The sequence below is a fragment of the Vanrija pseudolonga genome, chromosome 3, assembly GCF_020906515.1.
Source record: "Vanrija pseudolonga chromosome 3, complete sequence".
Lineage (NCBI taxonomy): Eukaryota > Fungi > Basidiomycota > Tremellomycetes > Trichosporonales > Trichosporonaceae > Vanrija > Vanrija pseudolonga.
The window spans coordinates 2,943,793-2,966,139 of record NC_085851.1 but is presented as its reverse complement, the minus strand read 5'-3'; the positions used below and the strand labels follow the sequence as shown (position 1 = coordinate 2,966,139).

General features: G+C 56.8%; 8 protein-coding genes across 12 annotated transcripts; 6 read left to right on the top strand and 2 right to left on the bottom strand.

Moving 5' to 3' along the window:
- Nucleotides 1–245: 245 nt before the first annotated feature.
- Nucleotides 246–1,478, top strand: Mmtag2_1 (Multiple myeloma tumor-associated protein 2; the record flags this gene model as incomplete). 2 transcript variants are annotated; one of them, XM_062771251.1, is made up of 5 exons in its annotated part: nt 246–401; nt 455–482; nt 535–566; nt 619–901; nt 941–1,478. In XM_062771251.1, the coding sequence occupies 5 exons, from the start codon at nt 377–379 to the stop codon at nt 1,437–1,439; spliced, it is 867 nt and encodes a 288-aa protein (XP_062627236.1). In that variant the 3' UTR covers nt 1,440–1,478. The 2 variants fall into 2 exon arrangements, with proteins under 2 accessions (XP_062627236.1, XP_062627235.1); XM_062771252.1 differs by having other exon boundaries at nt 377–391; nt 455–566.
- A 452-nt stretch (nt 1,479–1,930) lies between these two features.
- On the top strand, nt 1,931–3,819 carry SVF1_1 (the record flags this gene model as incomplete). Of its 3 annotated transcripts, XM_062771248.1 has the most annotated exons (9): nt 1,931–2,098; nt 2,169–2,262; nt 2,311–2,417; nt 2,455–2,587; nt 2,634–2,833; nt 2,887–3,004; nt 3,041–3,142; nt 3,181–3,570; nt 3,621–3,819. In XM_062771248.1, the coding sequence occupies 9 exons, from the start codon at nt 2,088–2,090 to the stop codon at nt 3,717–3,719; spliced, it is 1,254 nt and encodes a 417-aa protein (XP_062627232.1). The 3 variants fall into 3 exon arrangements, with proteins under 3 accessions (XP_062627232.1, XP_062627234.1, XP_062627233.1); XM_062771249.1 differs by lacking the exons at nt 2,887–3,004; nt 3,041–3,142; nt 3,181–3,570; nt 3,621–3,819 and having other exon boundaries at nt 2,634–2,843; XM_062771250.1 differs by lacking the exons at nt 1,931–2,098; nt 2,169–2,262; nt 2,311–2,417; nt 2,455–2,587; nt 2,634–2,833 and having other exon boundaries at nt 2,879–3,004.
- A 129-nt stretch (nt 3,820–3,948) lies between these two features.
- RVS167 (Regulator of cytoskeleton and endocytosis) lies at nt 3,949–5,785 on the top strand. Its single transcript, XM_062771247.1, has 9 exons — nt 3,949–4,146; nt 4,198–4,238; nt 4,298–4,325; nt 4,384–4,463; nt 4,508–4,660; nt 4,701–5,037; nt 5,090–5,250; nt 5,288–5,538; nt 5,594–5,785. The coding sequence occupies exons 1-9, from the start codon at nt 4,118–4,120 to the stop codon at nt 5,729–5,731; spliced, it is 1,218 nt and encodes a 405-aa protein (XP_062627231.1). The 5' UTR covers nt 3,949–4,117; the 3' UTR covers nt 5,732–5,785.
- A 35-nt stretch (nt 5,786–5,820) lies between these two features.
- Nucleotides 5,821–7,131, bottom strand: LOC62_03G004727 (uncharacterized protein; the record flags this gene model as incomplete). The annotated part of the gene is made up of 9 exons (XM_062771246.1): nt 5,821–5,882; nt 5,924–5,962; nt 6,096–6,164; nt 6,219–6,260; nt 6,303–6,395; nt 6,436–6,537; nt 6,576–6,905; nt 6,943–7,030; nt 7,079–7,131. The coding sequence occupies 9 exons, from the start codon at nt 7,129–7,131 to the stop codon at nt 5,859–5,861; spliced, it is 840 nt and encodes a 279-aa protein (XP_062627230.1). The 3' UTR covers nt 5,821–5,858.
- Nucleotides 7,132–7,724: 593 nt separating this feature from the next.
- ERV41 (ER-derived vesicles protein ERV41) lies at nt 7,725–9,612 on the bottom strand. The gene is made up of 10 exons (XM_062771245.1): nt 9,346–9,612; nt 9,220–9,303; nt 9,067–9,181; nt 8,946–9,016; nt 8,862–8,896; nt 8,533–8,813; nt 8,395–8,493; nt 8,282–8,352; nt 8,075–8,225; nt 7,725–8,019 (listed from the first exon to the last, which is right to left on the bottom strand). Exons 1-10 carry the CDS (start codon nt 9,463–9,465, stop codon nt 7,802–7,804), a joined length of 1,245 nt encoding a protein of 414 aa, XP_062627229.1. The 5' UTR covers nt 9,466–9,612; the 3' UTR covers nt 7,725–7,801.
- Nucleotides 9,613–9,965: 353 nt separating this feature from the next.
- Nucleotides 9,966–12,067, top strand: DIN4 (2-oxoisovalerate dehydrogenase subunit beta 2, mitochondrial). The gene is made up of 12 exons (XM_062771244.1): nt 9,966–10,294; nt 10,346–10,461; nt 10,514–10,579; nt 10,662–10,693; nt 10,741–10,853; nt 10,902–10,922; nt 10,969–11,100; nt 11,139–11,263; nt 11,316–11,329; nt 11,376–11,486; nt 11,537–11,822; nt 11,875–12,067. Exons 1-12 carry the CDS (start codon nt 10,058–10,060, stop codon nt 11,960–11,962), a joined length of 1,341 nt encoding a protein of 446 aa, XP_062627228.1. The 5' UTR covers nt 9,966–10,057; the 3' UTR covers nt 11,963–12,067.
- Nucleotides 12,068–13,480: 1,413 nt separating this feature from the next.
- On the top strand, nt 13,481–16,487 carry isp4_1 (Sexual differentiation process protein isp4; the record flags this gene model as incomplete). Its single annotated transcript, XM_062771243.1, has 7 exons — nt 13,481–13,537; nt 13,577–13,671; nt 13,706–13,784; nt 13,841–14,192; nt 14,236–14,368; nt 14,423–14,450; nt 14,529–16,487. The coding sequence occupies 7 exons, from the start codon at nt 13,481–13,483 to the stop codon at nt 16,485–16,487; spliced, it is 2,703 nt and encodes a 900-aa protein (XP_062627227.1).
- A 1,638-nt stretch (nt 16,488–18,125) lies between these two features.
- On the top strand, nt 18,126–22,299 carry TPK1_2 (cAMP-dependent protein kinase type 1; the record flags this gene model as incomplete). 2 transcript variants are annotated; one of them, XM_062771241.1, is made up of 15 exons in its annotated part: nt 18,126–18,876; nt 18,919–19,216; nt 19,284–19,468; nt 19,525–19,789; nt 19,829–20,033; nt 20,071–20,153; nt 20,208–20,276; nt 20,305–20,534; nt 20,590–20,632; nt 20,997–21,126; nt 21,337–21,364; nt 21,405–21,432; nt 21,483–21,610; nt 21,652–21,999; nt 22,035–22,299. In XM_062771241.1, the coding sequence occupies exons 1-15, from the start codon at nt 18,608–18,610 to the stop codon at nt 22,297–22,299; spliced, it is 2,574 nt and encodes an 857-aa protein (XP_062627226.1). In that variant the 5' UTR covers nt 18,126–18,607. The 2 variants fall into 2 exon arrangements, with proteins under 2 accessions (XP_062627226.1, XP_062627225.1); XM_062771242.1 differs by lacking the exon at nt 20,208–20,276.
- Between the last annotated feature and the right edge of the window lie 48 nt (nt 22,300–22,347).

Sequence of the window (22,347 nt, the reverse complement as noted above, 5' to 3'; positions counted from 1 at the left end):
CCGTCAGACTTCAGCGGCACTGCTCACTCTGTACTCTGTCTGTTGTGGCCATATCGACGACCATGTGCCGGTCGAAAGCTCTGCCCCGCTTACCGGTTGCTTGGTTTCCTAATGCCTTTTGCCAGGCACGATTGCCTTGACGCCATTGCCCAAGGTGCAGATTCCCGCCAAGCCGCCGTCATCATCATCATCGTCGCCTCCTCCTAGCGACGCGTCCTAACACCGGCTCGTGTGGCTCCTTTCCTCATTTTGATCCCGTTTTGCCACCACCACCAGTAGTCCACTCGCCTCCACTTTTGTTTGCCATTTCGTCCAGCAGTCTCTCCTCAGTCGCCTGTTCATCTCTTCTCTCGACTCAACTACACTTACTCGTACCATGTACGACGGTCCTGTGAGGGGAGGTGAGTCATCACTACTGCATCCAGGTAGACACAAGTACTGATGCGTCAATTAGGAAATCGAGGCGGACAAGGCCTCTTCCGGTACGCCAGATGCCGCAACAGTGAACGGAGCAACTGCTAATGCCCAACCCAGATGGTCTGACGTCAAGGATGATAAGCACCGCGGTAAGTATACGAGTCTCTTTGTGCTGGATCAAGGCGCTGATAATGTCTCTAGAAAACTACCTCGGTCACACAGTGAATGCTCCAGTCGGCCGATGGCAGAACAACAAGGACGTCCACTGGTACACCCGCGATGTCGACAATGACGCGGATGCCGAGGCAGAGCGCCGCCGTGAAGAGATCCGGAAGCTCAAGGAGCAAGAGGAAGATGCCCTGGCGGTTGCGCTTGGGTTTGCCCCAGCCGACCGGTCCGGTGACGGCGAAGGGACCGGCTCAAACAACATCCCAGTGAAGCGCGACGACCGGGCAGACAAGGAGGAGCGAAGGCGGGAGAAGGAGTGAGTTTACCCCACCCTCTGCGTGTTTAACACCTCCAGACTGCGCAAAGAGCAGCGGGCTCAGGTCCGTGCTGAGCGGGAGCAGCGCCGGAACGAGAAGCACTCTCATCGCGATGACCGAGGGTCGCATAGGGACCGTTCCGACCACAAGTCTCGTCGGGGAGACGACAACGGCCACCGTCGCTCGCGGCACATTGAAGATGACTCCGGGCGCCGCGGCTACGATAGGGAGCGCTCCCCTCGCCGTGATGACCGCAGATCCGATGAACGGAGGCGAGAAGATCGCGACGAGAAGTCTCGGCATCGCCGACATGACGAGCGATCACGGGAGAGGGGCAAGGATTACGTTGGTGGAAGGCCAGCTGAGAGCCCAAGGCGTGCTGGTGACCATTCGCGTCCCAGGTCGCGGTCTCCTGTTCGTCAGTCTAGGGAGCACCGGGCTGATCGGCCGGATCGGTCTCCGCGCTCGAAGGGGCCCGGCTCTGGCCCGAGTAGCACGACAGCGGACCGCTCCTGGATCCATGATGAAGATGATTGAGGGCTGTTTGAGACGCACAATGCATTCCGTATACGTTGTCCTTTGTGCGTAGCAGCGTGGGTGTCGAGGCGCAACGCGCAACGGGATAGGACCGGCTCTTTGGAAGCATTAGTGGCTGTTGGCTTGACTCTAATTAAGGATTAAGGTAGGGACGACGTCGGCCTGTGCGGTGTAATCACGTGACCTTTGGTAGGCCGGCGCTGGCGTCATTGCTCCCCTTTTGCGCTATTGGTGCTCGTTGTGGAGGGTGGTGCCCGGTGCAGTGGGCGTGCTCCGGCGTCGTCTGTGGCTGGGCAGAATGCCGCTGCTCGCTGCCTGCGCTGGCTGGCTGGCTTGACCCCTTACTTACCGCCCTGTGCCCTTGCCCTACCTGCTGCCTGCCTGCGGCTCTGCCTCACATCACCGCAAGTGCGTCAGAGCACCCAGTGCCCCCCCTCCCACCTTCCCTCCGCCCCCCACCCGGCCCACCCCCCCTCGGCTCCTTCTCGGCATGGAGAGTCATTGGGTTTCGTATACCTTTTGATACATCAACTCTCACACACACCCATCTATCTCATCCTCCTTGTCGACTAGCTCGCAATACCACGTATCCCCTCTCTCAACCCTCATTCCTACCCCATTCCACGTATATAAACAGCATAATCCACAATGTCTTGGTTGTAAGTGCATCTCCCCCCCTTCCCTTCGAGCCGCCGCCATGAGGTTTTCGTCCAAGTCTAACGGCTCCAGCGGAGGTGGATCCCATCACGACAAGGGCCCCAACTTCTTCCCCGTCACTTCGTACAACTCGGGCTATGGCGCCCTCACCGACCAGGACACTGCCGTGAGTCGGCTGAGCATTGGGACGTTGCGAGGCTGACAGGCGCATTAGTGGGAGTGCATTTCCAACAAGGGCTTCCAGACTGAGACCCAAACCTACTACTCCGTCTTGGAGGATGGCAGTATCCTCATGATCCAGGTCATCTGGAGCTTCCTTGGGTAAGAATCGCGAGCCCCAGCTTGAGGCTAACTCCAGTCTCTTCCTTGTCCCGGCCACGACTCAGATGACCTTCAAGCTCTACAACCCCAAGACGAAGAAGATGACCTGGAAGTCTGTCAACGTCTCCAACTTCAAGACGGATGGAAGGAGCAGCAAGTCTGACGCTTTCGTGCGTCAACCACCCGTTGTTTGGCCGCGCGCTAACAGGTGAACAGGAGATCAAGCACGTTGGAACCACCGCCACCGAAGAAATCTACGAGATCAGTGCTGATCTCGACAAGGCGATCCAGTTGAACGTCAAGTGGTCCAAGCCCGCCTCGGCCCCCGGCGCGAAGTACGGCGCCGGTGAGAATGGTGGCTACTCCACGTATGGCCGTGACCGTAGCGTCGAGAAGCGTGACGGCTTCATTGTGCAGTACGTCTAAAAGTTGCCAACACACGCATACGGCCGCCGCTGATCATGGTTAGCCGTTTCCACCCCTTCGCCGTGAGCTCTGGCTCTATTGTCGTTGATGGCAAGATCATCGATGCCAAGGGTGACGCCATGTTCGTCCATGCCATTCAGGGTGGTATGCGCCCCAACTTGGTAAGTGTTACGCATTTGAGCGGTAACTAACCACAGACTGCCGCGCGCTGGAACTTTACCTTCTTCACGACCGGTGGTGGTTATGAGGACTCGGAGATTGGCAGCGTTCGTGCCATCTTCATGGAGTTCCAGACGACTGTGAGTCGCAGATGCCTGGTCATCCGCTAACAACTCAGGATGACTATGGACCCGGAGGCAAGAACTCTGAGCGTGCCACAGTCTCGGTTGGCCTGGTTTATGCGTCAAGCCTCCCTGAGTCGCGTGTTGGTGTTGTTGGTCAAACCCGTCCTGCTACGTCGGCCTGGCCAGTTCCCAACAGCGATGTTGCGGAAGCCAAGCACTTGAACCCCGTCAAGGACCAGGAGACTGGCTACCTCGCTCCCACTGGCCTCACGTTTGTTTGGGCCGGAGACCGCTCGGACAAGGCCGGCAAGTTCGAAGCCAGTGTCACCATCGACGACGTCACGGGCGGCTTGGTTGAGAAGGTCGATGTGCTGGCGGAGATTCCTTACGTTCTCCGCAAGGGCCTGGCCGCTGTCACTGGAACAAAGCCCTACATCTTCCAGGTGAGTATTCTTGATGACGGTTGAGGTTGCCCAGGTTGACAACTCCTCAGTACCACAACCCGGCCACGCTGAATGTCGACTTGTCGGGAGACAAGAAGGTGGCGGTCAAGGGATGGATGTACAGCGAGGCGTCGTTCATTTCACAGTAGACACCCACTCCGCTGCCGGAGACGAATCTCCGCCCACGCTGTGGGATTGCTTTATACGCTGCTACTACCAAGCTTTAATGTGACTTTGATTAGACGTGTACGCTTGAAAGTTGCTCTTGCTTCAGTTGGAGCGGTGGAGGGTAGTAGTGGGTGCCAAGGCCCAAGCTTTCAGGTTCGTTGGTGGTGGTAGTGAAATTTGGTTCCGCTCAGCGAGGGTGTCCGCGTCATTGCACCGACCCCAGACACCGCCGGCCAGCGCAGCGACCGCACCGCCCTGGAGTACTTACGTCGGCACCACCACCCATCTACCCATCACCAACACCACCACCACCTACGTCCCACTTCCTCCCCACCTTCATCCTACCCAAGTCGGCACCCATCGAAATCATCTAGCCATCATGAAGGGCATGACAAAGGCCCTTCAGCGGTGAGTCCGACTCCGCGCGCCCAACGGCCAGAGCACTGACAATGGCTACAGGACGCCGCACAACTTGACCTCCAAGTTTGGCATGTCCAAGAGTATGTCTAGGCTTGTCTTGATACCCCTCGAACTAGGCAGCTGACCTGTTTCTCTTCAGAGTCGACCGATGCCGAGTACAACGACTGGTAGGTGTTGCAACGTGCTGCTGCGCGAGGCACAACATTGGGCTCACGACAACCACAGGGAACGCAAGTTCGCTGCCATCGAGGCTGCGTCGGAGAAGATGCACAAGGACTCGGTCGTGTTTCGCGACGCAGTGACATGTAAGTGCACCATTGCACTTGTGTGCGTGTGCTGACAGCTCCAGCACTTCTCACGTCGGGAAACAGCTTCTCTGGGTCTCTTGCTACGCTGTTCGCGCCCATCGGCAACGAGTACAACCTCGCGTCCAAGTTCCCGCAGTCCGAGGTGACGATCAAGAACATTGCTTCTTACCAGCGCCTCATGGAGGAGCTGAAAGGTACGATTATGACGGAGAACTCGCGCGCTGACAGCGACAGAAACGCTCCAGCCCGAGCTTGATCTCATCGAGTCTCGCATCGTCCAGCCCAGCAAGGAGCTGAACGACATCTGCAAGAAGATCCGAAAGACTTGCACGAAGCGCGACCACAAGCTCGTCGACTATGACCGTCACAACAACAGTCTCAACAAGCTTAGAGACAAGAAGGAGAAGTCGCTCAAGGACGAGAAGAACCTGTTCAAGGTCGAACAGGACTTTGAGCTGGCTGCCGGCGAGTACGAGCACTACAACAACCTCCTCAAGACCGAGCTTCCCGAGTTCCTGCGAATGGCGACTCAGTTTGTCGACCCCCTCTTCCACTCGTTCTACTACATGCAGTATGTGCAGGGCGGGGCCTTGGCAAATAGGCCGCAACGCTGATTCTCGCAGGCTCAACGTGTACTACATCATGCTCGAGAAGCTTCAGTCGTTCACCGACGGCAAGTACGACCTCGAGCGCCGTGACATCGAGAATGTCTACTTTGAGCAGCGCGGCGAAGCGGGCGAGCAGCTTGAGGAGCTGGGAATCACCAAGCGCCTGGTTACGACTGGTAGGCGTGCCGTCTGAACAACAACGCTGACATTTAGCCAAGCTTCTTCAGCAGTCCCGCGGTGGATCGGCTGTGTCCCGCAACGTGTCGTCCTCATCCAAGGCTGATCTTGCGCGCAAGGAATCGACTGGTGGCTCGTATGCTGCTCGGAATGTGTCTGCGCCTCCGCCCTATAGTGCTGCGTCGGCAGCTGGTAAGAAGGCGCCCCCTCCCCCTCCTCCTCTCAAGCCGAAGCCGGGCGCAGCTGCCAAGGTATACTGCACTGCAATCTTCGACTACGAAGCACAGGTACGTGGCTTGTCAGGCGGGACTCTGCGAGATCCGAACGCTGACGCACTCGCAGGCTGCGGGTGACCTGTCATTCTCCGCCGGAGACCGCATCGAGATTGTCGAGAGGACCGACTCTGCGGAGGACTGGTGGACGGGCCGACTTGATGGTCGCCAAGGCATTTTCCCTGGCAACTACACCCAAGTCGACTAATTGGGCCATCTGCCCGTAACATATATACACATGATGCTACATACTCGAAGTTGACTATCGCCTATTCTCTATCGATGGGTCTGAGACGGTTTCACGGTTGCAAACGAGGCGAGGGCGCGAGCGGAGGTCAGCCAAGCAGCTCGAGTTGAGCCTGCGACAGTATTAGTAGCACATATATGACGCGCCGCTCACGAAGGGATCAGTCGGCGGGGCGACCTTGACCTCTGGGGACTGGGGGTCTCCTCCCAGGAGTCTGTCCACTGCTACGGTCGTGGGGCGACTGGGGAGGTGAGACGGTGGTCCAGCAGGCTCAGCCCAGTCAGCATACGGTCCGCTCTCTCCTTCTGCCGCTTAGATGGCTCACAGACAACGGAGCGGCCATCGGCCCGCGGTGACGATAAGATCCCGCCCCGTTTGGCATCTTGTGGGCCGACTGCCAAGTCAGTGGATATAGCCAAGGACAGGTTCTGTTGCTTGGTGTGCATACCTGCGGACCTCGACTCCTTTGAACGGCGGACATGGCAGCATTCTGCTTGTCAGCTCAGCAACACCCCCGGCATGTCCAAGTTACCTCTCGAGCCAGCTCGTCAACGCGCTTCTGGAGCGCATTGTTCTCAAACTGAATCGACTTGAGCTTGTCCTTCAGGCGATCCCTTTCGTGCTGCTATGATTAGTGAAGTGCCACAAGGACGGGGCTAACGCACCTCGACCCGACCGAGATGGTCTTTGACCATGCGGTTCTGGTTGGCATCCATTGCCCGCTGGGACTTGAGGCGTTCCAGCTCGGAGCGGTCAGTTCGCGCTTGCTGACGAGTCAGCGTCGACAGTCAAGGTAAGAACTCACGTCTTGCATTGCACGCTCGGTCGCCGCTGCTCTGTCCTGTGCCTCATGGAGGAGCTTTTCGAGCTCCTCAGCTTTGCGCGTGGCCTCGTGCTTCTCTTTAGCAATGAGGGATTGGCTCTTATTGGCGCCTCGTTCGCGGCTCTCAGCTTCCCTGCGCTTTGCAGACTCGGCGGCTGCCAACTGCTCCAGCTCGGCCACCTTGTGCTCCAGGGCCATGATGGTTCTCGCCGAGGGATCAGGCTTTTCAGCGTCCTTGGTCGGTTCACGATGGCCTCCATGCGAGGGGTTGTTGGCCTCGGTGGATCGGTCCTTGAGCTGTTGCTCGCGGTTCTAACATCAGCCCAAATGTTCTCCTCGGGTCATTCACATAGCTTGCCAGAAGCTGGGCTTGGAGCTGGGCAACTTGATTCCTGAGGTCTGCCTGGTCGGGAACGGCGTGAGAGAAGCCCTGGTGACTGGGCGGGTTTTGAGCACGACTCGATGAAGGAATGGCTAGTACTCACTGCTGCGGCGATATCCAGTTCCCTGGCACGGCCGGCAGACCGTAGGACTCCATATGGTGTTGGCCTGGGTGCTGCAGATCGCTAGAATAGACGGGCGCAGAAACGTAAGTGGCCAGGGGCACCATCGGAGGAAGGTCAGCGTTGCTGGCAAGCCCCGCGTCTCGAAGGTCGAGTCGAGGCTGGGTGAAGAGGCCCTCGTCGGGGCGAGGTTGGCCTGGAGAGATGTTCAGAGCTTCGCCATCAAGGACGCCCTCACCTTGCGCCAGGGTGGTGCCCCAGCGGAGGTTGCTCGGAGCTACATAGGTTTGATTGCTGCGGGCTGCCTCGCCCAGCTGCTGGTAGAAGCTGCGCCTCTCCAGTCTGGAGGACATGATGTTGAGGGGATCGTGGTCGTGCAAAGTAGAAGAGCGACCTAGACTATTGACGGAGAGTGACGCTACAAGAGTGAGTGTGATTGTGGAGAGGGAGGTGTTTGTAAGAGTGAGTCGAATGCTGAGTGATGAAAAGTTCGGATGAGGGAAGAGTGGATGAAGGAAGAGTTAGAATGATGGAACACCCACGGATCGTTATTTCTCCACACCGGCGTCAAGTGAAGAATGCCTGGTGAGGTGGGTCAGTCACTTGGGGGTTGAGTATGAGGTAAATTCTGCCGAGAGCTTCATGCACATGCACATGGTATTGAATCTAATGCTTGGGGGCTGGTGCCAGCGTTAGGCTGATGCGTTATCTCCTCTTCCAATCGCCATACGAGTCGCTATTCCTGTTCGAAAGCCAGTTGTTGCCGCCAGAGTCACCTCCCATGAAGCCTGCGCTCTCTGATCCCCGGCCCGCAGAAAACGCCGACGGAATAACCTCCTTCTCCTTGCCCGTGGCCTTGATGACCTCGCGCTGAGCGCGGTTGGCAACACGAAGGCCGAACGAAGCCACGGTCCAAACTCCGCCTGAGAGAGTCAGCCGATGCAAGCAAGACTGGGATATTCCATGACCATGACTCACCAACAACACCTGCGAGCCGAATTAGGAACTGGTACAGCGAGGTGGTGCGCTCTTCGACCGTGATGGACATTGGCTCAATGTCGTACTTGAAGAAGATACCGGGAACTCCCCGGCCGTGATCAAACGTACGGGTGTTCTCCGTCACCGCATACTACGCATTATTAGAATTGATGTTCACCTTAGAAGGGGACTTGCCTGAGAAGTCACAAGCTTGCGACGACTAGAGGAGATATAGGTGGTTGGAACAACACGCAAGAAGTACTGGAAGGCGGTGAAGGCTGATAGAAGCGTCAGGAGATGACTCTTACCTCGCTACTCACCATTGTCGGTTGTCTCCAGACTCAGATCAAGAGGCTGCGAGATGGCAGGGAAGAACGGGCCAAACGAGAACTCGTGAATGACATGAGAAAGGTTCATCACTGCCCGGTCAGCGGGAACCCTGCTCATTTCCGACTCACAAGCATGGTCCGTGTGCTCGTAGCTGACATAGCCGTGGCCCAAGGAAGTGATGTGCAGGTTGGCGGTGACCTTCTTCACCTCAACACTGCCATAAATGCGACAGGCGGGACCATTCTCCACCTTGTCGTGGGTCGCACGATAGGCAGCGTGACGGCGTTCCGAGTCTCGAGATGTGAAGAGAGCGCGGAGGCCGGAGAGCGACGACTTCTGGTTTGGGGTCCTGCGCTTGGCGGATGAGATCAATTCAGAAACGGATGCCACTTTGGTCGATGATCCGATCCTGCAAAGGGTTAGCCGTGGTCATGAGAAACATGGCTGAAGCTCTCACTTCATTGACACAGCTCGCCCGGGGTTGAAGTGAGTCTGCAAGATAAGTGTTAGTTTCCAGAAGCCAACTGGGACCGCGACTTACCCCCTCCTTAGCGAAATCATTGTTCAGATGCAGGCGGTCTCCAACAGCGTCCCGGAGGTCAATCGTAAGGTCTGAGGCATTCGGTTAGCAATGACAATCAATTGACTGGCAGGTAACCTACAGTGACAAGGCATGGCGACGGTAATGTCAATGTTCAACTGAAGATCCCTCTCGATCCCTTGGTCTACGCTGAAGATGTGGTTCGGTGCACCATAGAGATACTCTCCGAGGTCGTTCTACACATTAATATTCTGCTTGGGGGCCGGAGACATACCAAGACGAGCAGGAAGATGATGAATCCCACGACTGCTGTGAGCAGGCCGCCCCGTTGAGATTTGCTGGTGTAGGTAGATTGCACCTACAAAGGGGAAGTCAGCCAGTGTTGACGGGTAGCACGAACCTTTGGGAAAGCATCGAAGCGCTTGATAGGAGCTAACTTGTCGAGCTCATCGAGAAGGGAGACACCTTCGCCGTCCCCCGACGGAATATGCGCCTGATGGTCGAGGTGAGGCTCGTACATTGCGAAGTACGAGTAATCGGCTGGTGCAATGCCTTTTTCCTTTCGGGTTGGGAACAGGGGTGTGGGATTAGGCAAGCCTGATTGTTGACGTGCAATCACTTGAGCTTTGGCGATCAAGCTGGTGGTTCAGTCGCGACGCGATCTTGGTTGGTCGCGGCAAAAGACAACATGACGACAACGTGGCGCTCTAACACGGCGCAGCGGTGCGGTGCGCGCGGTACGGTACAGCGCGACCACGGCCAGGCTGTCGAACGGTAACGCGGCGCGGTCGGTTGGTGACGGAAGCAAAATCGACTATCACGTGATTTGGCAGGACGCGACGTGGGGTATGATGTGGGGGCTCCGGACCAGAGGCGGCAGGCAGGGTGAGTTAGTTGCCCCGGGTCGTCACTCCGGGCGGAACATGACCTCGGCACTACAACGAGTGCACCACCCAACCCACCCACGAATGTCGCGACAACCAGAGGGAGAGGACTGCATACATGCAACACACGACCCCACAATCTCTTTGTAACAACCACAAACCCATAACCACCGCTCTATTCTCATTCCTACTCACCTAGACACGTCTCGGTGACAAGCCCCATCTCGAATGCTGTCCTCCACTAGCCGCATGGCGCCCCTGGGCAAGATGCTGGTCCAAAGCCGCCCCGCTCTTGCTCGCAGCACTCAGCAGCGCCGATACCTGGCAGCCGCTGCCCAGGCTTCTGGCAAGGCAGCAGCATCGCCAGAGGTCCCTCCGGCAAGAGCAGTTCCGTCAGAGGCATCTGCTCAGGAGGCAGAGCCTTCCCTGGGAAGCAGCAACCTCCTCAAGTCTACCCGTGAGGCTGTACGTTCTCTCGAGCTTGTGTGACTTGACCGTATGATGCTGACAACACAGGCTTTGGCTACTCCCGGTCTTCTTTTCGCCGATGGTCATGGACTTCGTGGACCGACAGGGAAGGGTCGCGAGACCCGCAAGATGAGTCTTCATCAAGCCATTCGCGATGCTCTCAAGTGGGTGAACAAGACGTGGCCTCTGTCTTGTTTATAGGCTGACAGTAAACAGGACTGCGCTTGAGACCAACCCTAGGGCATTTGTGTTTGGCGAGGATGTGAAAGCTCATGGAGTGTTGTGAGTGGTATTTCTTTAAAACTACGGGCTGGCGTCTTGTCCTCCGTCCTCTTTCCAGCCACGGCAGCTAACATAGATACAGCCGCTGTACCCATGGACTGGCAGAGGAGTTTGGTAGGTTACCGTTCTTGGTCACCGGTGTGTTGGCTAACGCATCGCAGGCCAGAAGCGCGTCTTCAACACTCCGCTCACTGAGCAAGGTATTGCAGGCTTTGGCATCGGCCTGGCGAGTGTGGGATCTACTGCGATTGCGGAGATCCAGTTCGGAGACTACGTACGTGTATCATACCACAATTGCGAGCATTGCGTCTGACAGTGCCAGATTTTCCCAGCTTTTGACCAGGTGCGTTGCTTCAAGCTCCAACGAAAGAAGTCCACTGACAACTCAGCTCGTCAACGAAGCAGCGAAGCAACGCTACGCCAGCGGTGGGGGTTACCCACTGCCAGGCGGCTCCTTTACAGTGCGAGCTCCCATTATGAGTGTCGGTCACGGCGGTCTGTACCACTCGCAGAGTCCCGAAGTAAGCCACTGCGTCGGTCCCGAAAGCTGATCATCCAGGGCTTCTTCCTCGGAGCCGCCGGTCTCAAGGTAGCCGTTATCAGGTCTCCCATCCAGGCGAAGGGTGTGCTGTTGGCGGCCATTCGCGACCCCAACCCTACGATTGTCTTTGAGCCTAAGGTCCTGTGAGTTCTTGGGAGCTTTGTACTGGAAATTGAACACATCTAACACACTCAGGTACCGTGCTGCTGGTGAGGCTCTTTTCAAACGATCTAAGGGTTCTTCTAACAAGTCCAGTCGAAGAAGTGCCTGTGGATGACTACACTCTGCCCCTTGACAGCATCGACACTATCCAGGAGGGCACAGACTTGACTGTGGTTTCCTACGGAACGCCGCTCTATACTACACGTATGTGGCGTGACGAGGTACCGTTTGTTGTCTGTTGCTGACGACTCCAGTGCGCGCCATCGAGCTTCTTACCAACCCTCCGCCAAGCCTGGTGCAATTCCTGCCCGAGAGGCTCCGTCCCCCTAACCCAGCCCCTTCTATCCAGCTGATCGACTTGCGAGCTATTAACCCTCTTCCGATCAACGAGATTACTGAGGCGGTCCGCAAGACTGGACGCCTGGTGGTTGTCCACGAAGCCGGCAAGAGCGGTGGTGTCGGAAACAACCTCGCTGGTGAGGTTGGCCGTCGTGCGTTCGACTACCTTGAGGCCCCCGTGGGTTTGGTCAGCGGCTGGGAGTAAGTGCTTTGGCCTGAGTGTCCATGTGTTTGTGATGCTGACTACTTCCAGCATGCCCGTCCCCCTGGCTTATGAGAAGTTCTACCAGCCAGACGTCATCCGTGTGTTTGACCAGCTTGTTCAAACCTTGAGCTATTAAGCGTTGTACCAGTGAACGCTACATTATACAATGCCGCATTTCGCGGCCCCTCCGCAAAGAAGTCCACATGTACCGCGCAGACTATGCATTCTCGATGGAATAGGACTCTCTCCAGCTCTCTGTTTACGTCAGAAGTCTAATGCCGAGTCAACCTACGTCACATTCTGGTCTGGGCGGCTTCTTGGGTTTTCGGCGGAGCGGCCCGGCGGCCCCCGCCGCTCCGCAAACTCGGTCAGCCCCCACCGCTGTGTGGACGGCGCTCCATCACTGATCTCACTCGACAGGCCCCCGAGTAAGGTACGTACGGCAAGAAACTCCTGATTCTCCGACGTTTAGGAGCATGCGGCAACGGTCGAGCAATGCCGGTGCCCCAGGTTGGGGCCCAAGGAGCCGGTGACGCCGGTGGGCGAATGAGGGGTCGGTCAGGTGGAGTCGGTTCGGCGCCGTCCCGCGAGGACCGAGCAGCACGCGGTGCTTCGGCAACAATGCCAAGGCTGTTCCACATGCTAGCAGACCCACTCTCTGGCCCTTGTCCGCAGCCGACCTTGTCAAACAGCGCGCCGCGTACTGGAGGTTGAATGGGCGACGTCGGTTAGCCAAGGGCAAGCCAAGCTATTTGCCAAGAAGTGGACATGTGGCGACTCATAGATACGCGTTGCACTTCCGCATCAGCAGCCGCCATCCTCGGGGCAGGTGACGTGACTAGCCTGGTGCCTTGCCGACAATGCTGGGTGAACCTCAAAGGGATGAACATGCTGGAGAGCTCCGAACAGCTGAGGCGGAGTGTGCCCACCCAAGATACCAAGATAGAACGGGCCTCGCCGGGCATCATGGAGCCAAGAGTGAAGATGCAATGTCTGCATGCAAGAATGGCGCACTCCCTACATTGCAACGGTGGAGCGTTACATTGATTGTTGGAGCGTGAGCCCGAGGTCAGAGGGTGGAGTGGTTTTTCATCACGAAGATTGCCGAGGCGAACAGATGGCAATGCGGGTTTTCAGGCACGCTCCACGGCTCAGGTGGTGGTTTTGCCGGCGATTGGTGGACGCGATGCGCGCGATGCCGACAAGCCAAGTAAAATGCACCATGCGGTCAGCTATGGATGCCAAGGCGGAGCTGACCAGGCGAACATCGTGGTCCTGTACCCACCACCAACGCCTCCAAACGACTCCACGGATAGCTGGAGGCCCAGCCAACCGTCAGCCTCTGAACTATCACTGTCCAGGCACTAGCTCACCCTTGGCAGGATGAGTCCAAGGTCGGGAACTCTTGGGACCGACCGCCTCTCCTGCGCACCCGACACCATCCCTGTGGGGTAAGACGCAATTCTTGGATCGATTCTGGTGCTGGTGGGCAACAATCCCTCTATCCCCCACCTGTTGTTATCCTTGCGTCATGGGCCGAGAGCCTGAGGCAGAGAATGGCGGCCGAGGTCGTGCTCCGCAGCGCGTCCTGTACATAAATGAGCACGGATCGCCCCACACTTCTCCTCCATCGCCTTGAGAATCGTTGCCCCCAATGTACAAGGACGTCCATACCTATGGAGAGAAGGAGTCTCCGCCCCTTTCGGGAGAGGTAAGCTACAGCGATCCCAGTCCGTGCTGACAGTGATAGGACAAGTTGAACGAGAAGGTTGATGCCGCCGTTGTGGAAGTGGGCCATCCCAGCACTCCTGACCATGAGGCCCTCAACTCGGCGGCCAAGCACATGTATGTTGTTCAGTTCGTTCTCAGCTTACTCTAGGCACCTGGACATGACCCAGGCGGACATTGATGTTGCGGAGGAGAGGCTGAGCGCCATGACTCTTGAGCGCACCCGGCACGTGAGTGCCACTCAACCTGTCACACACTGCAACATTCAACTGACATTCGCCCCCAGATCATGCAACAGTTCCTCGACCTTCACGAGCATGACCAGAACGTCAGCTCTGACACCATTGCCGACATTCGCATGTTCCTTCAGGACCCCGATGTTATCGCCCACCCCGACAAGCACAGCGAGCTCGTCAATGCCATGAAGATGGAGGCGCTTATTGCGACCGAGAACTCGCCCTACGCCGAGGTTCGCGCCGTTGTGGACCCCGTCGACGACCCAAGCGAGCCTTCTCTCACCATCCGAGTGTGGGTCGTTGGTATCATCTTCTCGGGAGCCGGTGCTTTTGTGAACGAGCTCTTCTCGATCCGTCAGCCCAGTGTCACCATCACGTCCAACGTTGCCCAGCTCCTTGCCTGTGAGATTTACATTGCACCAGACTCGAGTTCTAACCGCATCAGTCCCTGCCATGAAGTTCCTTGAGCGTGTCCTGCCGGACAAGGGCTTCAAGCTTTTCGGCACTTACCACTCGCTCAACCCTGGTAAATTCTCGCGCAAGGAGCACATGCTCATCACGATCATGGCCAACACTGCGTGAGTATCACTTTCTCATGTTTAATCCTTTACTTCATGCTTACACTGTCACAGCTTTGCGACCCCCTACACTGCCTACGTCGTAAGTTTCAGTTGAGAGGGTGTCGAGGAAGACCGAAACGCCCTGTGGCTGTGCCACACTTGCTCACACACTTTTCAGATTATGACCCAGGCACTTCCCATCTTCTTCAACCAGTCATACTCTCGCAACTACGGCTACCAGCTCCTCAACACTCTGTCGACAAACTTTATTGGATATGGTCTGGCTGGTCTTACCCGTCGTTTCATCGTGTGGCCTAGCTACTGCGTGTGGCCGCTGTCCCTTTCCACCATGGCCCTCAACAAGGCCTTCCACGCCGACAACCACTCTTCGGTGCCAGGTCCCTTCAAGAAGCTCTACTCGATCAGCCGTCTCCGCTTCTTCATGTACACTCTGATAGGAGTGTTTGTGTACTTTTGGTTCCCGAATTTCATCTTCCAGGCCACGTCAACGTTCAACTGGATGTCGTGGATTGCGCCCGACAACGGACCTCTCAACAACATTGTGGGTTCCGTCAACGGCCTCGGTGTCAACCCATGGCCCACGTTCGACTGGAACACTGCCACTGTTGGCGGTCAGCCTTGGGTCACTCCCCTGTTCACTGTTGTCAACCTCTACATCGGTGCCATCATGGCCATGTTCATGATCATCGGCTTCTACTGGAACAACGTCTTCGACACCTCTTACCTCCCTATCAACTCCAACCGCGTGTTCGACAGGTACGGCACCCGTTACAACGTGTCCCGAATCCTGGACGAGCGTGGCGTGTTCGTTGAGGAGGCGTACCAGCAGTACTCGGAGCCCTACATGGCCGCCGGTAACATTACCATCTACTTCTGGTTCTTCGCCGCCTATTCGTCCACCGTCTGCTACGTGATCCTGTATCACCGTCGTGAAATCGTGCACGGCTTCAAGTCGCTCTGGCGTGACGTCAAGAAGACTGTTCGCAGCTGGCGTAACAAGGGCTCAGCCGAGGAGAACGCCGAGCTTGAGGACACCGACGACCTCGGAGCAGACATCCACCTTCGCCTCATGAGGCGCTACAAGGAGGTTCCCGAGTGGTGGTACTTGACCTGCCTTGTTCTGTCGATCGCCTTTGGTGTTGCCGGTCTGGCAGGGTTCCCTACTGGTGTCAGCCCCGGTATCGTCTTCTACGGTCTCCTGCTTGCCGCCATCTTCCTTATTCCTCTCGGAATCATTGGTGCCGTCACGGGTAACGCCATCACTCTCAACGTCCTGGCTCAGTTTATTGGTGGTTCCATTGTCGAGGGTAACGCCATCTCCTTGAATTACTTCAAGACCTACGGCTACATCACTACGGCCCACGCTCTCAACTTTGCCAACGACCTCAAGATCGGTCACTACACCAAGATCCCACCCAGGCACACCTTCATTGCTCAGATGGTCGCCACGCTAGTGTCTTCCGTTGTCTGCTCAGCCATCTTCAACTTCCAGATGGGACTCAAGGACGTTTGTACTTCGAATGCCGCTTTCCGCATGACTTGCCCTGGCCGTGAGTTCATCCCACTGGGACCCCACATTTTGTTTCTGACCCTCTTTCCAGAGAACACATTCTTCACTGCGGCAGTCTTCTGGGGTTCCATCGGTCCTCGCAAGGTCTTTGGCTCGGGTGGTCGTTACACCCTCATCCTTCTTGGGTTCCCAGTCGGCGTTGCGCTTGTGGCCATCTGCTGGGGTCTTCAGAAGTTCTTCCCTCGCGTCAAGATCTTCCGTTACCTTCACCCTGCTCTTATCTGCACTGGAGGTGTTACCGCCTGGGCTCCTTACAACCTGTCCTACATGACCCCTCTGCTCTACCTGTCTCTCGCATCGTGGGCGTGGATCAAGCCTCGCTACCTCGACTGGTGGTCCAAGTACAACTACATTGCCAACGCCGCCTTCTCTGCCGGTATCGCCATCTCGGCCGTCATCATCTTCTTCACCATGAACATCCCCAAGCTCGAGATCAGCTGGTGGGGCAACGAGGTCATGTACCAGGGCTGCGAGGGCGCAGCCTGTCGCCGACTTCCTCTTCCAGAGTCCGGATACTTTGGGAAAGAATTGGGAACGTTCAACTAAGGATCGATTGAGGTTGCTGCGGGTTAGTTGCATGCCAGGCCAGGACGTAGACCATTTAGCGTCGTCTGTCGTGTGTCATCACATACAATCCCTACTTAATAAAACGTCGATAGTTGGTGAAGTCATTGAAGTCATTGATGAAAAGTTGTCTGTCTCTCGCTCAAGTGCTCTCATTCGAGCCCCCCATTGTGCTAAGCCGACGCTTCATATGAGGAGGGATGCGGATAGAGACCATGCTGGCACCTGTGCTTCATCAACGAGGTTCGAAAGTCCAAACTAGCCTTTCGACAGCTCCAATGCTGCAGACTTATAAGCTTACAAAGCACCCTCTTGACCTTTTGGCGTGCGATACTCTCTCAGAGGGACCCGCTGAGGACTGATGGGTGAGAGCTGTCAGCGGAGTGTCGAACAGCAGGCCGCTAGGGCCGCTGTGATTGGGGCTATTGGCGTTTTTGTGTCATGGCTTAGCATTCGGTATCAACGTCGATCCTTGTGATCGACATCGGAATGGTTACTACCGACCGTTACCACCACTATGGTGTTACTCCAGAAGTCAGTAAAGCTTCCAGTGTGCTTGATAGGACAGAATTTTCAGTCTTTTGTGCGCTTCTGGCCAGGAGCGCTTTGCCACACACAATACGTCATTGTCATGCTTTCGCTATCAGCTTGCCCCGCCATTCCTTGTCCATCTGTCTGGGTGGATTGGCCCTGATTATGAAACATGGGTGTCGGCGGGAGCAAACGACACACCAAGGCCACATGATCGCGCACAGACTTTGATGGGCAACTCGGGGCAGACGGTTGGGGCAAGAGACGAGAAGGGGGGAGGAGTTGTCATATTGGGGGGCAACGATGCGCCCAGCCCAAGTCTAACCGAGGAGGGAGGGGGTGCATTGCGGGGCAGGCACATTGGGTATTGGACGCGAGGCACACCCGCTCAGGCTGGCTGGCTAGCACTGCTAGCTGCCTAGACGAGTCGACTGGCTACACTATGGCCATTGGCGAGGCAGTTGCTCAAGCGTACTTGATGAGCCCCCTCTCCAGTGTTTATGGTCGCCTCGTAAGGCTTCGTCGTGTCAATCAATCGCTGGCCATAAGACTGCGGCAGCCAAGATGGGGTTTGGTCTGGTCGATCCCTATAGAGGTTTGATGGCGCATCATCGGCCGGCTGCACCTGGCTGGCTGGCTGGCTGGCTGGCTGGCTGCGTGCTGGCGCTTTTGACTCCGCGACCACGCCCCCACGCGCCCAAAGGGGCAACATGAGTTTCCGAATGCGGTAATTTTAGGCCAAGCGGAAGGCCACGCCCGTGCCGCAACTGGCGCCGCAATCGTCGTCATTCCACAAGCAGGCAGCAGCAGCAGGTAGCAAGGCCCGGCCAACCAGCCTGCCTGCCCAGCCAACGAACGTCGACCCCAGGCAACCACCCAGCCAGTCAGCCAGGACCTAGCACACACAACCCAAGCCAAGCCCGGCAAGCCAACCGACCCACCCAGGACAAGTCTCAAGTCTGGGGCACAGAGTGGGGTACGACTGCCGAGAGCCTTGAGAGACGTGCTCGACCAGACAGCGGCTAACTCTGATCCATCGGGCCTTAACCCCCCCCTGCCGCCCTCCCCTCCCTCCCCACCCCCCTCTTACCCCTACCACCCCGTGCCGCTGCTGCCGCCCCCGCCTGTCTCTGGGCTTGCATCACCACCACTATTGCCTGTTGCTGCTGTGCGGTCCGGTTGGGTGGGCGGTGTGTCTGCCGTTGTCCTGCCCATTCATTCTACCACCATCACTTCAGTCACACCGATCATCGGTCGGTCCGTCCTCGTCCTCGTCCCTCTCCTCGTTCATCACAACCCATCCGTCTTGAACCAACACTTTACCCCCTCCTCCTCCTACAAGCAGCCCGGCTGCCACTCTGAGCAACTTGTTTGATTAGCGCTGTGTATTTGTGTATACCTACCTACCTACCTGTCCAACCCGTCGTCGCCCATCACTCTCGAGGCGCAATCTCTACAGCGTCATCGCCCCAATCGGCTTCGCTCTCTCCTCCATTCCACACGGTTCATCGGGTCACAACTTCAAGCTCATCTGTTCACATCACACAATCCGCTTCCTTGAATCTGCAGCAATGTTTGCAAAGGTCTCGGACAAGTTCCACGCCCGGAAGCAGGCTGCCAAGGCCCAGGTGACTTCCCCACCGAGGCAGCAGGCTCAACTGCCCTCGCGGCCGGCTCAGCCAGCGGCGCAGGCCAGCCGTTCGCCCCCTCAATCACCACCGGTAGCCCAGCCCGCATCGCAGCCCCAGCCGCCTGCTGCTCCTGTAGCCAAGCCTCAAGTCGCTTCGCCGCCATCAAACAACAATGGCGCGGGGGCTTCGCCCATGGAAGGCATCGAGGGGTGGGTACCATGCCCACGTCCAATCACTGACGAGCTTTGCAGTCCCCCGGCGCAAGCAAACGCTCTATCACATTCACTCTCATCGGCTGCGACAGGGTCATCAGCGTCGTCGTCGTTGTCGGCTGTGCCGCCCCAGGATCGCACGCTCTCGTCAGCTCTGGGAGTCCAAGGCCAGTCTGCTGGCACCCAGGGCAGCGTCCAGCCAGAAGTGAACCGAACCATGAGCATTGAGATGGCAGACGTATCTACACTGTCCATCCAGAACCCGCCAGACTCTGGTCGGCAAGGGAGCTCTGATGAAGATCGCATTCGGGAGAAGGCTCGGGAGGCCCAAGAACAGGTAAGCGCAAACGTTCTCGAACGCGGCAAAGGCCAATGAGCTGACATATTATCAACAGGCCGCGCAGGCACAGGCGAATCTGCACAATGCGACGCAGCAGGCTCGTGTTGCCGCGATTCATGCGGCAGCCACCCAGGCGGCGCTCGACACCTCGACGGGCACCAAGACCCCTACCGCAGCCAACAAGGTGGCTCAGCCATTGAGGAAGACGGCGGGCCGCTACGCCCTCGCCGACTTTGCGATTGAACGCACGTGAGTGTTACAGACTATCCGACTTGCTCCTTCGTAGTGTGCTAATCCGTCTTTAGCCTTGGTACCGGCTCATTCGGCCGTGTTCATCTCGTTCGGTCCAAGCACAATGGTCGATTCTATGCCGTCAAGGTGCTCAATAAGGAGAAGGTTGTCAAGATGAAGCAGGTGGAACACACCAACTCGGAGAGGGAGATGCTGGTTCGTGTGCGACACCCCTTCCTCGTCAACCTCTGGGGCACTTTCCAAGACGCAAACAACCTTTACATGGTCATGGACTTCGTCGCAGGCGGAGAGCTGTTCAGTCTTCTCCGCAAGAGCCAGGTCAGTACACTTTCTCCTTACCGTCACTAACATGTGCAGCGTTTCCCCAACTCGGTAGCGAAGTTCTATGCTGCCGAAGTGGCCCTCGCTCTCGACTACCTCCACTCCCTAGACATTATCTACCGTGACCTTAAGCCGGAAAACCTCCTTCTCGGCGCCGACGGTCATGTAAAGGTCACCGACTTCGGTTTCGCGAAGCACGTGCCTGACATCACCTGGACGTTGTGTGGCACCCCGGATTACCGTAGGTGTCTGGTCGAAGCTAGCACTGACCTCCTCAGTTGCTCCGGAAGTGGTCCAGTCCAAGGGCTACAACAAGAGCGTTGACTGGTATGCTCTCGGTGTCCTCATCTTTGAGATGTTGGTGAGTTCATCAAGCCATCATTTATGACTGCGACCTTGATCTGACTGTCGCTAGGCTGGATACCCCCCATTCTTCACAGAAGACGGCAACCCCATGAAGCTGTATGAGAAGGCAAGTCATCTTGTGTAACCATCATCTCACCCTGCCGCAGATCATCGCCGGCAAGGTCCGCTACCCCACATACTTTGACAACTTGGCCAGGGAGCTCCTCAAGAATCTTCTTGTTGGCGACCTTACAAAGCGATACGGCAACCTGCGCAACGGGTCGGCTGATATCTTTGGACACGGCTGGTTTGCCGAGGTCGACTGGGACAAGCTCTACCGCCGTGAAATCCCAGCTCCCTATGTGCCCAAGATCGACGGTGAAGGTGATGCTAGCCAGTGAGTATGGGTAGTCATAGAGATGACTGTGTGTCCCAGTTGCTAACAGAACCAGGTTCGATCGGTACCAAGAGGCCGATGTCAGTTCGTATGGTAAAGTGGGAACCAGTCAGTATGATCATCTCTTTGTCGACTTTTAAAGAATTAAGCAGTGTAACTCGAAGTAGTAGTCGCGGAAATGCATTGGTGTACAAGAAGTCCATGAGCTGTCCGCATGGCCAGCAGCAGCAATGCATCATCGGGGTGGTTATGTTGGTTCGCTGCAACTCGGGTCGATCGACGATGACGTCGTGGAATGACGATGAGGTTTGCAATCTGCTTCCGTCCCAACTGATAGGGGGTGCTGTTGTTTGGTCCGGTTGACTGTGCAGGACTGATTGGGACCAGAGGCATCTTCCATCCTTTCTGCTCTACTTTCTCGCAACTGCAAGACACCTTGGGCTCTCGAGTCATGAGTGACAGTCATCAAGCCACCGATACGGCTCCAAAGAAGACAACCTCGACCCTGCTGGACGGCAATCACTCCTTTCCGCCATTCTATTCCTGCTACCTGTTGCGTTCCCGGTCCACACCTGCCTCTCAACGAACATATGTGCGTGGAGGCGATGGGTTCAATTGAGCCTCACTCAAATCTTGAATGATCATTAATGTAACAAGGTCGGCTCCACACCCAACCCTACACGGCGAATCCGACAGCACAATGGTGAACTTACGCAAGGCGCATGGCAAACGTCTCGCTTCAGGCCCTGGGCGAGTAGAATTGGGGTGATACGATACGCACAACGCAGGCATGCTGACAAAGGGAAGGAGGTTCAAATGCTGGTGTTTGGGTATGTTGATACGCCATCGAAGCCATCTAACCTTTGCCAGCTTCCCAAGCAAGCTCTGTGCTCTTCAAGTAGGTCTAAAGCCGTAGCTGATGACGGTGTACTAAGGCAACTCTCCCAGTTTGAGTGGGCATGGCAACACCCGGAGCTGTCGAGGCATCTTCATGTCCACCTTCCTCTGTCAGACGAGGGAACCGGCCAGATCTTCAAAAAGGACGCTCGAAGGAATAGGGTTGACAGGAAGGCAGTGTGAGCGGCTCGGTGCCGTGGTCGATATGCTAACGGAACAGAGTGGCTCTAGCGCTCCTGCGATCGCCTCCGTTTAACAAACTTCCTCTGCATGTTCGGTGTTTCGCCTCAGAGGTCTGCGTTGTCTTTGACGCTGCGACCAGCGTCGTGCCGCCGCCGCCCTCGTCCGACCTGCGCAAGCTTAGTGGCCTGCCACCGCTGAACGGAATAATATCAATAACTGTGGACCGAGAGGGATTGCATTCGTCGATGCTGCCTCAAACCCGCAACCAAGTCGAGGTGTCTTCCGCCGAGTCGTTCCAGCTAGACGTCGCTGATCGACCCTTTCGGTCTAGCGAAAGGGTGGTCGGTAAATGGCGCACAATACAGTGTCAAGAGCAACGCACCAGGTGTGAGCTCTGCCGAGACGTTTTGGACCTTTCAGCAAGTTGCTATCCAAGTCGTATATGCTGACGCTCAAGGACCCGCTCTCATTCTCTGTATGTCTCTCAGGGTCTGAGATACATCCCCCGTGCACTGTGATGGCTCATCTCGACTGTCTTGCCAAACGCGCACTCGATGGGTCTGGACGCGATGGAGAGCTCGTCCCCCAGCGATCGACCTGTATCCAATGCGGTGCGACATCCACATGGGGAGAGATTATCCGGGGATGCTACAGTCGGCGCGACGACAGCCAGGGGAGAGCTTAGATAGAGCTGATTGCTGACAGTGATGACGGGGGCATAGCCAACGTGTAG

Coding starts and splice junctions, on each gene's coding strand:
- RVS167 (XM_062771247.1), top strand. CDS start 4,118: ATGAAGGGCATGACAAAGGCCCTTCAGCG. Junction 4,239..4,297: donor CAAGTTTGGCATGTCCAAGA/GTATGTCTAGGC, acceptor GTTTCTCTTCAG/AGTCGACCGATGCCGAGTAC. Junction 5,539..5,593: donor TCTTCGACTACGAAGCACAG/GTACGTGGCTTG, acceptor ACGCACTCGCAG/GCTGCGGGTGACCTGTCATT.
- ERV41 (XM_062771245.1), bottom strand. CDS start 9,465: ATGTACGAGCCTCACCTCGACCATCAGGCGCATATTCCGTCGGGGGAC. Junction 9,017..9,066: donor CGTCGCCATGCCTTGTCACT/GTAGGTTACCTG, acceptor CGAATGCCTCAG/ACCTTACGATTGACCTCCGG. Junction 8,897..8,945: donor ATGATTTCGCTAAGGAGGGG/GTAAGTCGCGGT, acceptor CTTATCTTGCAG/ACTCACTTCAACCCCGGGCG.
- DIN4 (XM_062771244.1), top strand. CDS start 10,058: ATGCTGTCCTCCACTAGCCGCATGGCGCCCCTGGGCAAGATGCTGGTC. Junction 10,462..10,513: donor GCCATTCGCGATGCTCTCAA/GTGGGTGAACAA, acceptor GACAGTAAACAG/GACTGCGCTTGAGACCAACC. Junction 11,101..11,138: donor ACCACTCGCAGAGTCCCGAA/GTAAGCCACTGC, acceptor CTGATCATCCAG/GGCTTCTTCCTCGGAGCCGC.